Raw genomic sequence first — 12,924 nt, 5'->3', positions numbered from 1 at the left:
CCTCACTCATATCTACAGACCCTGTCAGGACATCGCTGCACAGACCCACCAACTTCCATGTTCCTCTCAGCGGCGTGCACCAGCAAGAAGCCGCAGAGAGGGTTTCAAACAGGATTCACAGGTTTACAAATGTGCAAATATGAGCAAAAGATCCTCACTTATCAGTTGGGATAGGTCTGAGACGGTATCCAATGACCCAAAGGAACCATAAGTGCAACAAAATCTAGCTGATGAGAGAGAGACGAGTACATTTCATGTATTGATTTCCTTTCAGACATGGAGCAAATGTGTAAAACGCCACCGCCGGTACTGTTAAATCCAGAACTTGAATATTGATCAAACTAATATCTTGAGTAAAAAAAAATGAACCTAAAGAGAACTGCTTGTTGGTGTGTGTTGCAATATTTGGACTCAGTCATTTTACATAGAGAGTAACAGCTTGTTTAAAAGAAAAACAGGCAGTAAAAGCATACAATCAACCCCTGGTCTCTGTGCTGGAAGAGAAATACATCAAAGAGAGACAAATAAATAGATTTCTATATAATCTTAACTTGCTCATTTGATTGTGTTACAGCTGATGAGTTTATGACTATATGTTGTGGGATGATAGAACTTTAAAGCTGACACTGCTTATGCTTCTTCACTGGTTTTACCTTAGATCAGAGGTCAGCAGGTACCTCATTCAATGCTCGGAGAGTTTAATAGACTAGACTTCAAGCTCAAAACACTAACACAGACGCTTCAGTATGTCAGGACAGCGGACAGCGACAAATCAATCAAATGATTTAAGAAAAAAGATGTTTAAAATACAACTCCCAACACTGGCTTAAGGAAAACACTGTTGCTGTTATTCGATTCCACTTCTGGCATTTCCTTCCCACTAAAAGAAATCTGTTAAAACTGTTCTGACTTTCCATTTAGCTTCAACTACATTTTCCTCTGTCCGTAGAGAAGCAGATGACTGCGGAGTAAAAGGTAATAACGAACAAAAGAGAGCAACAACCACTTAGTGGCAGCTTTCCCCACCAGAAAATACAAGAAGAGGCGTCAGGATCTGCAATCAGACCAAGGCTGCCTCCTCGGTCCTCCTAAAAGCTTTGCAGCGATGTAAACGTGAAGCGAAAGCTAGTCCTGCTCTGGAGGACGAGGAGGGCTGAGAAAAGGCCTGGCGAGTCCTCGGCTACGAGGAAACAGTCACCGGGTTGAGAGAACCGTTCCGGCTGTAGAACTTGGAGAAGGCCTCTTCGAGAACGCATGCGAGTCGCGGCTGATCGCCCTGGAGTTTAGGAAAGACAGAGTGAGGAAATATGCCGACTGGGAATTTGCAGTTAATCGACCGTTCCGCTGCTTACCTCACTTATGAACCCCAGCTGGACCAGCTCCACAGACAGCTCCTGCACGTTCTCATCTGAGCAAAACGGGAAAAAATTATTTAATAAACAAAATTTACATAACATATAAAAGTTGTTTTATAAATCAAATGTTTAATAACTGATTCAAATTTTGTTTCCAATAGTGGATTTTCTTTACAATCCTCTGAAGCCTGTGGTCATCCTTCTAGCTTAAGCACTTTTTTCTTCCACTCGCTTTTCTTTGAGTAAGCTTGAAAACAGCAACCTGAACAACCTGGGCCTTTTCACTTCCCCTCTTTGTGGGCGGAGTCAATGACTGGCTTCTGGACATCTGTCATGTCAGCAGTCTTCCCCATGACTGGATTGGCCATAATACTGCTTTTACTTTACAAATGTCTTTTTTAAATTATCATTAAATATTTTTTTTTTTTGAGACAGTTAATTTGGGTTTTCATTATATGAAACGTATTATCATCAAGATAAGAATTAAAGGCTTCTAATATTTCAATTTATGTGTAATTCAGCTATACGTAGTCATTAATTCCTGAGTGTGAGAGTATTACATAAGTTTTTTTTCTTTTTAAAACCAAGAAGTAAAGTCAGTTCACATTTTAAACCATCCTCAGCATCATAAATTAAAAACCTGTGCAACCAACATAAACTTAAACTGCAGTTTGTCTGTAATAAAAAAAGAGAATGTAGTTGCCAAATGTAGGAGAATGGAAGGTAAATATTTAAATGTTTTGCCTTCCTGTTAGCTGCTTCCAGCCTTTTTTCCTGCTGCAGAATAAAGGAACATCATCTATGTCAACGATATTTTTTCTGTGTTGGGAGTCAGACAAATTTTAGATCTCTTTTTATGTTTTCCAGTTAATCTGGTCAAAATAGGAAAAAAAAAAAATAAAAAAAGAGAATCCATTTATTTCTAAACCAGATAAAACAGCCTAGGAAAATTTGACTCCAGTCTTACTTACTTGGTAACAAGTCACAGCTTAAGTGCCTGTTTAGTTTATCTTCAAGTTTCAACAACAATGTCAGCTGAAAGAGGAAAGAAATAGATTTTTTATTAATCTACAGGAGTAGATTTAAATTGAAATACCCCTCCCCCAACATTCAGAGCCAGAATCTCTGAGCCTCCTCTGAAACCTACGTGATGCTTGGCGCCCTCCTCAACAGGCTCGATGTTACACTGCATCTGGAGGACCTGGAGGTACAAATGAAAACCAGTCAAAAAGCAAACAGACCATTTCTGCCTTGAAAAAAATCACCATAACTTCTTTGCAAGCAAACGGGGGAGAGAACATTATTAAAACATCACATTTATACATAAGCTGTTTAAAAATATTCCAAACCTCTGATTTCTCTTTTATTATGTCTAAATAGCAAACAAAAGAGCCCCTCCTTTTAAATAAAATTATTCCATTGGGAATTGGATGCTTGCAATGGTGTCTTAATCTCCATTTTCACTATCCTTTTGAAACCATGCCGAGATCGGTCCGAGCATGGTAACTGATGTGTAAATGGCACGCACGACTTAACCGGACCGACTGTGCCAGACACAACCGAACTAAACTGGTACTGGCTTATCAGTGGCTTGGCACGATTCAGTTCTGGCTCGGTTCTCAGAATAACAAAGAGCGCATGAGCAGGCCGCGACATCTTCTTGCAGTCAGCCTCTGTAATCATGAAATTTCAGATATTCATAAAAAATACTAGCTTCCCTACTGTGCCACATGATTTCCAGTAATGATTCTGCTTAGCAGTGTGATGAACCTCAACGTCTGTCGTTGTTTTCTCCATCTGTAAGACCTGATTAGACTATTGTTGGTCGTATCCACTTCCAAAAAGCTGACTGTCAAGTAAATTCACCAAAGGCTGCCTTCTTCGCCTGACTCTCCGTAAGCACCGAAATATTACAATTATAACCTAACTTCCTGATACGGGTGCCGCCATGTTGATGTTCTTGTACTAGTACCATAGATCGTCACTAGGAGGCGAAAAACAGCGCTAGCGTGTTGTGTTAAAGTCGTAAGGAACCGAGCTCGGCACGGTTAATGATCCAAGCTCGGTTCGAACTCGGCACAGGTCGGTTTTCAGAGGGTAGTGCAAATTGGGCTTTAGAAGATCAGTTCTCACCTTTCTGGTCTCAACCTCTGCAGGTTCAGGCGTTGGGGATTTGACTGATGGTGGGACTATTGGTGATTTCACAGCCTCCTGCTGAGGCTGCTGTGGGCGGGGCATTCCGAACGCAGTCAGAGGATAGATCCCATTCCTGATAACATAAACGTAGTAACACCATACAGCTTTAGATGCATCACATTTAGGGAAGGGTGATATGGACTTAATATTTTAATGAGACGATTTGTGAAATTTCTGATTATTATTAAAACAGTGAACTAAAATAAAAAGATTTCATGCATTTCCTATAAAGAACTAAAGCTAGCAGTGGAGAAAATGGCAATAAAAAAAAAAAAAAAAATCTTATCACAATAAGAGTTTTCAATGTTAACAATCCCTATTGAGTGAATTATTTCCTGTTTATCGAGTTTAATGAGATGAAAATATATATAATTGTAATTGGAACAACTGGAAATATGGTTAAAACTACAGTTGTACTGCTACCATGTTTTGAGCCGATATCGAATTTCTGTTCTTGTATCGGCCAATATAGGGTTGCCTTTGTCAATTTATTATTGCATTCAGTCGCTGTGCCTTTTGATATTATGAAGCACATGCATTGTCAATCCCTCAATTTACAAGTGATTGTTAATGTTTTGTTTGATTTGTTAAAAACTGTTTCTTTTGGTTTAAATTGAGATTTGTGTAATATTTCTTATCGTGTTATTTTTAACACAAAAACTAAAGGAAAAAGCTAAATATTTAGTGGCTTCAAGAATTAGCTCCCTAGCAGCACATATCAGGGATTGGTTAAACTGAGGCCAAAACAGTCTGTATCTGCCCTAAAAAAAAACACATTCAGTTGATCTCCAATTAAAACCTAACTGAAACTAAATCTGTCCTCACCTCACGTCTTCCAGAAACTTGTCCAATTCCAGAGCAGGAAACTGGGAGAGTCTAAGAAAAAAAAAGAACAAATATTGTTTGTAATTTAACTGTTTTGATACACCAGTATTTGTCTATAATCAATTCAAATTTAAAGTACTTAAACCGGTATTAACTAATATTCAAATTAAAGACCTACTTCATCTGAACTCCGTTCTTGGCTTCAACGATAACCAGGTTGGGGTCCATGTTCTTCGTCATCTCCTCTAAAGCATTTTCTGGGATCATGTCTGTACACAGATAAAAGAAAAGCTGTCTGTTCTCTTTGCCAAGATGACTACAGAATATTTCTGTGCAACTGACATTTGGAAGAAAGCCTGAAGTTTAATTTGTGCTCCCTGAGAAACTAAAAATCATCTGTGGATGAGCTTCTGACTCTTTTCAGGTAAAACCTCCTGAAGGCTCCTTGTTAAACATGTCAGCACACTGAAATATAACTAAGGGGATCAATGCAGTGTGGAATATATTAATTTGATGAATTTTTCTCTGTATATGTATATTTTATTCATTTTCCAAAGATCATTGATTAAATCCTGTCGTTTCTCTTCCTTACACCCTTAAATCCTTCTTTCATATATTTCCGTTTTTGCTTACATCCTTCATGATATCACTTTACCCGCTGAAAAAGTGCGGATATATATATATATATATATATATATATATATATATATATATATATATATATATATATATATATATATATGAAACTGTCAGATTCATAATAATGCATAGTAGATTGTCAACTACTAATAAGTAATAGATTAATTGCTGAGACTCTAAATCATAATTTTCTTACAGATCACCAACTAAATTAGCACAAACTGTAAAAAAAAATATCTATACATTTTGCATTCAAGATGAAAAAACTTTATCATTGAAAGAACCCCACAAGTGGCATAGTTTAAGCTTCATATGACTCAAATACTGTAAAAAAAACTATAAGCGCTGCTTGCTATCCAATCAATAATTGAAAGATGAATCAACAGATTTATCGATTATCAAAATAATAATTAGCTGCGGCCCTAATGTCTACCAACCATTAGTGCGAGCTAATTTCTGTTTTCTCTGTTCCTGCTAAGCAAGCAGATGAACCATATGAAGTTTGGTCCTACTTTCCATAAACTGATGCTTCATCAGCAAACCCAAGGCACAGTTTGTATGTTTCAGGCTAAGAACGAGTTAAATAAAGCAGACATAAAGACCTTATTAAAAGTACTCAGAGCTCTTTGCCACAAATCCCGAAAGTTTATTTCTTGCTCAGAAAGGACAGATTAACAGCTAAGCAGTCTCAGATTCCACCAAGAGGAAATGTTTCTGCAACCCGGAACAAACAAATAAAAGTAGCGGTGCCACTTTACATAACACCAACAACAAAAATGAAACAGATAAGACCTTTTCAGTGTGAATGTGGACTTACGTTGGTGGCTGACGATACAGTGTGCAGCTAGCAGCTTGAGTAAGGGCACCTCAAACAAGGCGGGGTGAAACAGCAGCTCTTTGGCTGTGGGCCTCCTGCTGGGGTCCACCTCCAGACACTTCTGGATAAATTCCTGAAAGCATGCAGAGAGGAAACGTTAAAACTTGCAACGCTTGTGACCCTACAGGTCACTGATATTTTAAACTTGTCACTGACCCGCTGCAATGGATCTTCTAGGGACTGAATGGCACTGTTTATGGCTTCTTGGGACACATAGGATGAATCTCCGTTACTCTGGATTTCCAATACAGCCATCTGATGAAAAACAGGAAGCATAAATAGAAGCTAGGAGCTATTTTTAATGACAAGATAAAAGTAAAAACTACCACATGTACTGTCAAATTAATATCAGTGACATTTTTATCATCCTGCTTAAAAAAGCAACTATAAAGTAACTTGCTACCAGTCTCATCCTTAAACATGAAACTAACTGAAAGGCAGAGACATCTCCTCTCACCTCTAAGGCGCACATTCCAAAGGAATATATGTCCACCGCTGTGGTAACATTGGCAACAGCTGGAAGCAGGAAAATAAAAAAGTAAATTATAATCACAGAAAGAAAACAAAAGCTGCAGAGATAATCAGCCGAGTCTGATCTTGCCTGCATATTCTGGAGCAAAGAAGTGGAGACTCTTCTGCTCTTCCCGGCAGGTTTTCACGTGATTATTGATGGTGTCAGGGGCAACTAGAGAAACGCAGAGGAGAAGACTTTATAATCTGTATCTGTAGGGGTTGGAAGTGATGAGCTGATTTCAGGGGCCCACCTGAGCCAATCTTAATGAGGCCGTTGTGTTGGATGAAGATGGTGTCACATGTAAGGTTGCCATGGATGATGGCGGGTTCACAGGAGTGCAGGTAACTGCAGGCAAATACACAACAGTTACAATGACTTCTATACTGTTTGCATCCTTGAAAACATCAGGGGAGGAATCATTAATGATCTAGTATTAACATCTGGTCATATTTTCTATCATATTAACCTGCATAAAGAGCGGGACAGGCTTTGTATTTGCATAAGAAAAGAGATTAGGGCTGCAACTAACGATTATTTAGCAAATCAATTAATCTGTTGATTATTTTTTTGATTAATAATCNACGCAAATATTAAGGTTAAGAGGCTGAGCTCGTAGATGATGATAAATAACATAGTTATGTATAATATATTACATTTCTGACTGTATATCCCTGAAATTATTACACACTGTAGCTTTAAGCTTCATACGACTCAAATACTGTAAAAACTATAAGCCCCGCTTGCTATCCAATCAATAATTGAAAGATGAATCAACAGATTTATCGATTATCAAAATAATAATTAGCTGCGGCCCTAAGGTCTACCAACCATTAGTGCGAGCTAACTTCTATTTTCTCTGTTCCTGCTAAGCAAGCAGATGAACCATATGAAGTTTGGTCCTACTTTCCATAAACTGATGCTTCATCAGCAAACCCAAGGCACAGTTTGTATGTTTCAGGCTAAGAACGAGTTAAATAAAGCAGACATAAAGACCTTATTAAAAGTACTCAGAGCTCTTTGCCACAAATCCCGAAAGTTTATTTCCTGCTCAGAAAGGACGGATTAACAGCTAAGCAGTCTCAGATTCCACCAAGAGGAAATGTTTCTGCAACCCGGAACAAACAAATAAAAGTAGCGGTGCCACTTTACATAACACCACCAACAAAAATGAAACAGATAAGACCTTTTCAGTGTGAGTGTGGACTTACGTTGGTGGCTGACGATACAGTGTGCAGCTAGCAGCTTGAGTAAGGGCACCTCAAACAAGGCGGGGTGAAACAGCAGCTCTTTGGCTGTGGGCCTCCTGCTGGGGTCCACCTCCAGACACTTCTGGATAAATTCCTGAAAGCATGCAGAGAGGAAACGTTAAAACTTGCAACGCTTGTGACCCTACAGGTCACTGATATTTTAAACTTGTCACTGACCCGCTGCAATGGATCTTCTAGGGACTGAATGGCACTGTTTATGGCTTCTTGGGACACATAGGATGAATCTCCGTTACTCTGGATTTCCAATACAGCCATCTGATGAAAAACAGGAAGCATAAATAGAAGCTAGGAGCTATTTTTAATGACAAGATAAAAGTAAAAACTACCACATGTACTGTCAAATTAATATCAGTGACATTTTTATCATCCTGCTTAAAAAAGCAACTATAAAGTAACTTGCTACCAGTCTCATCATTAAACATGAAACTAACTGAAAGGCACAAACATCTCCTCTCACCTCTAAGGCGCACATTCCAAAGGAATATATGTCCACCGCTGTGGTAACATTGGCAACAGCTGGAAGCAGGAAAATAAAAAAGTAAATTATAATCACAGAAAGAAAACAAAAGCTGCAGAGATAATCAGCCGAGTCTGATCTTGCCTGCATATTCTGGAGCAAAGAAGTGGAGGCTCTTCTGCTCTTCCCGGCAGGTTTTCACGTGATTATTGATGGTGTCAGGGGCAACTAGAGAAACACAGAGGAGAAGACTTTATAATCTGTATCTGTAGGGGTTGGAAGTGATGAGCTGATTTCAGGGGCCCACCTGAGCCAATCTTAATGAGGCCGTTGTGTTGGATGAAGATGGTGTCACATGTAAGGTTGCCGTGGATGATGGCGGGTTCACAGGAGTGCAGGTAACTGCAGGCAAATACACAACAGTTACAATGACTTCTATACTGTTTGCATCCTTGAAAACATCAGGGGAGGAATCATTAATGATCTAGTATTAACATCTGGTCATATTTTCTATCATATTAACCTGCATAAAGAGCGGGACAGGCTTTGTATTTGCATAAGAAAAGAGATTAGGGCTGCAACTAACGATTATTTAGCAAATCAATTAATCTGTTGATTATTTTTTTGATTAATAATCGGATCGACAAAGGATCTTTAAAGTAGCTTTTTTTTTTTACAAAAATAAACCAAGTTTAACTAAAACTTTTCCTCTTGAGGAGTCCTGGATAGAGACAAAAACATATTTTTTATCTTAAATGCAAAATGTTTATATATTCTTTTACAATTTTGATATAATTACTGCTCTAAGTGGGTTGCTCTGTCAGCTAAAAGCAGGTTTTAGAGTCTCTAGACTCCAGTTAACAATTTATCGATTACTAAATAAGATGATTACTTAATCGATTAATCGCGATTAATCTGATTGTTTCAACCCTTTGAGATATCCTTGCAAAAGTCTGCAGAATCTTTAAGCTATTCTAAAATGTTTTACATCTAACATCCATAGATTTCAATCAATTCTATCTACACATTTGACCATTTTAGGCACCTGAACCTTCAGTCAATTAGTTTAGGAAAGGTGGGCATTGATTATGTCAGGCTAACCTGAGTGCAGACAGTATCTGTGTACACCAGCGCTTCCAGGCCTGTAAGAGAGGAAACAAGTTAGCAGGAATTCATTCCATGCTAGAAACATGTTTGAAGAAAACTGGTTCGACAGGAGTTTTACTTCAACCACATATAATCCTGTCAGAACAAACTGCACAGGTAGAGAATTTGGAAATCGGTCATTTCAAACCTTTTCGTTCATGGTCTTGTGGTTTTTCTTTGTCTTTTTCAGGAACTGTTTGAGACTTCCTGATGACATGTACTCAGTGATGAAAATGACCTGCAAAAGCAGTAAAAAAAAAACTAAATTATAGCACAGTCAGGATGAACACTAACATTTTGCTCATGTTGTTTAAAAAATGATTTCATACCCGGGCTCTGTTTTCCTTCACATCTGCCCAATACTTGTGAAACTTCACAATATTCAAATGTTCCAGCTGGATTAAATTGTCAAACACGGTTTTTACTTTTTCCTGTTGTGGAAAAGAGAAAAAAAAAGTTTTTTCATTAGGTGGAAAAATCTAATAATTAACAGAAAGTTGTAATGACAAATACAAACAATAAACAGAAGCAAGTAAACTAAATTAAAAGGCTGAAGATCAGCTAAATCAGACAGTTTAAACCTTTCATTTGCTCTCCTCGTCATCAAATGCAACACATCCAACTACTAACAGGCCACACTTCATTGCTGTTACAGAGAGAAAAAGGTTATGTTTGATGTTGTGGCTACAGTTAAACCTTTTTAAAAGGAAACAGAGGAAGCTTTCTATAAAATAACCTATTTTCATTAACATGCTTCCAGTTCATTCGGGCCATAAGAGAGCAAGATGTTTGGCAAACACCAAGGTAGCTAAACAAAGTACAGAGGTTTCTCTGTACAGCCCTTTTACAGTCTCCAAGCGTCTGTAATGAAATGCACATGACTAATCCTACTTCACTGTACGTCATCTAGTTAGAGAGCAGATCTGTCACTGAGACAATCTATTTCTGGAAGAAGAAAACAAAACATGACATTGACACTCCTAAGAAAGTTCTGTCATCAATTCGGAAATGTAAAGAATTCAAAACTTTATGAATCACTAAGGCGGGAAGGCAAAAACCAGAACGTGTTCATTTCTGCAATGCTTGCACAGAGGTTTTGGGTCTAAAGATTTAGGCTGCTGAGGACCTGACTTTCATATGAATGACTCAGAGGCCATTGCTGTTAATAAATAATGGTTGATTAACATCTAAGTGCACTGGATCAGCTCCCCACCTACCTCCTGCAGTTTGAAGTTCTTCCTTTCTGAGAACATGACCTCGTTCCACACCACCTCAACCCCCTCCTCTGTGTCCATGGCCAAGTAAGCGTTATCGATCCCAGGAACATTGCGCTGATTCACCTTTAAAGAGGGAAACCATTAGAGCACTACAAATGAGAACCAACAGGTTATATGCGTAAAAATAAGAGCCTATATTCCAGTTGGTCATCTATAAGCTGGACTTTATCTTTAAAAAATAAACGCATTTAGGAATTTTGTCAATTGTTTAGACTACATTAAATTTAGAGGCAAACAAAAGTTGTAAACAATTAGCAGCTAGCAGACGCCTGGTGCTTCTTCTGGTCAGTTTCTGTCTTTTCAAAGTAGGAACATTTTAGGGTCTGCATTTGATAAATTTGGTTTATATTTCCATGTTGTGTGACATTAAGAAAAGAAGCGCAATCAGCTTCATTTTTCACACAATGTGATATAAAAATAAAGCAGATAGACAAAATAGATGAAAGGTCAAAGAATTTGCTGCTTAAGGCTGCTGTATAAATACAGGATCTGCAAACGTATTCATTCTGAGGCAAAAACAAAATAGAGAAATCTCATCTGTCTGAACCTCTAAAATGTATTCAATCAGATTCTCATGTACCAGATCTTCATTTCTAGATCTACAACGATGCTGACAGGGTCGGATCTTTACCCGATTTTGAAATATTATTTAATTTCTCTGAACCTTGCATATTTGTATGGCTCTATATGACAACCAAAGCCACCTGACCACCGTTTTAAAAGAAATACTTGCAAGATTAATTTTCAACTAAATAGAAGTTCACTGTAATGCAAATGCATTCCAGCAAAACGTAGTAACACAGATTAGATCTGATGCCACTAAACTGGAAACTATCTGATTGAACATCATGCCTATTCGATAACTGAGAAAATTTATTTATGAATCAAATTATCAATCATTGGAGAATACAGACTCTAAAACAAGAAATCTACTGGAGGAAAACTCCATTTAGTGCATTAATTAAGAGAAAACACTAGTACAAGTCTATAGGTAAATCATTCATTTTAGATAAATACCAGAACAATTTTGTAGACGTGTTCCATCCAGATCTGCTTCACATGTCTGTTTAACCCATTCATAATGCATTTAAAATATGCAGTACGTCTATTTTTTTTTTTAAGTTTACATGCTTACTTGAAAAACAGTTAACTAAATAGAAATACAGTGGTGCAGTGGAAAGAACTGCCGCTTTGCAGCAAGAAGGTTCCAGGTTGGATTCCTGGTCTTTCTGCGTGGAGTTTGCATTTTCTCCACGTGCATACGTGGGTTCTCTCCAGGTACTCCGGCCTCCTCCCACAGTCCAAAAACATGACTGTTAGGTAATTGGCTTCTCTAAATTCTCCTTAGGTGTGAGCGTGTGTGTGAATGGTTGTCTGTCCTGTTTGTCTGCGTTTCCCTGCGATGGAGTGGCGACCTGTCCAGGGTGTACCCCCGCCTCTCGCTCATAGACAGCTGGAGATAGGCACCAGACCTCGCAAACCCAGCAAAGATAAATGTGGCCGAAAATGGAAGAATGGATGGATGCTTACTTTAACTTTAACAGGTGTCTAGATGTTAACAAGCTAAACAAACTACCAAAATAATAGATAACTCTACACACACTCCAAACACATCCTTCGTGTAATTAAAGACAGAGATTCATCTTTGCCAAATGCTATAAAGTTGCCTGTTTGGAAGCCCTGTATGCTGGATCGAGCTATTAAATCTGCAGCTATTCCTCTTTCATGGTCAGTTTACTGAAAAGAAAGATTCTAGCTTTAGATTGATGTTTTATAAAGTGAAATTAGACGTTTCAATAAGCTGCAAATCCTCGGATCAGTGCATCTTAAGTCATGCTTATCTATAGTCGATATCTCGTGCCATCTTCTCTGTGTGATGTTCTTTTTTTTCCTTTCAGCAAATTGGTCTTAAAATAAAAATCTTAAAGATTTTAAGAGAACATTACTACGTTAAATTTCATGTTCTACTCCATTTACCACAAAAGGTAACCTTCCAAATTATGTGCAAACTGAGTAGTTTATTGATTCACACATACCTCTTCCCTTCGTTTCTGCCAGCGCCCACACGGGCTTTCCTCCAAAATCTCGGACTCATCCTCGCTCTCCTCTTCCTCGTCCTCCGTGGCGGCGGTGGCAGGCGGCTGGGTGACCGTGGACACCGGCGGTGAAACGGATGCCACCCATTGGCCCCCTGTGCCGGAGTCCGGCTTCGCCTCCTGGGCTTTGTCCGGGGCCTGTCTGCTCTCTCCCTCAGACATCGTCTCCGCTGTCAGGCCCGATAGCCTGCTGCACAAAACAGAACCCACTATTTAAACATCAGAACCTGAAAATGACCTAAACAGAACGCTTCACATTTTAAATCTGGCTCAT

The 12,924-nt window shown here is 38.5% G+C and overlaps 1 protein-coding gene across 1 annotated transcript; it reads right to left on the bottom strand.

The window, feature by feature from the left end:
* On the bottom strand, window positions 1-12,832 carry LOC107093156 (nuclear receptor-binding protein-like). Its single transcript, XM_015388009.1, has 17 exons — window positions 12,591-12,832; window positions 10,495-10,617; window positions 9,607-9,708; window positions 9,426-9,515; window positions 9,233-9,273; window positions 8,439-8,533; window positions 8,276-8,359; window positions 8,132-8,190; window positions 7,831-7,929; window positions 7,615-7,747; window positions 4,555-4,645; window positions 4,377-4,427; window positions 3,489-3,624; window positions 2,503-2,556; window positions 2,327-2,390; window positions 1,353-1,408; window positions 1-1,276 (listed from the first exon to the last, which is right to left on the bottom strand). The coding sequence occupies exons 1-17, from the start codon at window positions 12,810-12,812 to the stop codon at window positions 1,181-1,183; spliced, it is 1,596 nt and encodes a 531-aa protein (XP_015243495.1). The 5' UTR covers window positions 12,813-12,832; the 3' UTR covers window positions 1-1,180.
* Between the last annotated feature and the right edge of the window lie 92 nt (window positions 12,833-12,924).

Source organism: Cyprinodon variegatus, unplaced genomic scaffold, assembly GCF_000732505.1.
Source record: "Cyprinodon variegatus isolate N-32 unplaced genomic scaffold, C_variegatus-1.0 Scaffold410, whole genome shotgun sequence".
NCBI classification, from domain to species: domain Eukaryota; kingdom Metazoa; phylum Chordata; class Actinopteri; order Cyprinodontiformes; family Cyprinodontidae; genus Cyprinodon; species Cyprinodon variegatus.
This window is presented reverse-complemented; position numbering and strand designations above follow the sequence as displayed.

Bases quoted from the DNA above. Each gene is read 5' to 3' on its own strand.
- LOC107093156 (XM_015388009.1), bottom strand. From the start codon at position 12,812: ATGTCTGAGGGAGAGAGCAGACAGGCCCCGGACAAAGCCCAGGAGGCG. The intron at 9,709-10,494 runs GTAGGTGGGGAG...TTTCCACAACAG, and splicing joins AGAACTTCAAACTGCAGGAG to GAAAAAGTAAAAACCGTGTT. The intron at 7,748-7,830 runs GTCAGTGACAAG...GCATGCTTTCAG, and splicing joins TAGAAGATCCATTGCAGCGG to GAATTTATCCAGAAGTGTCT.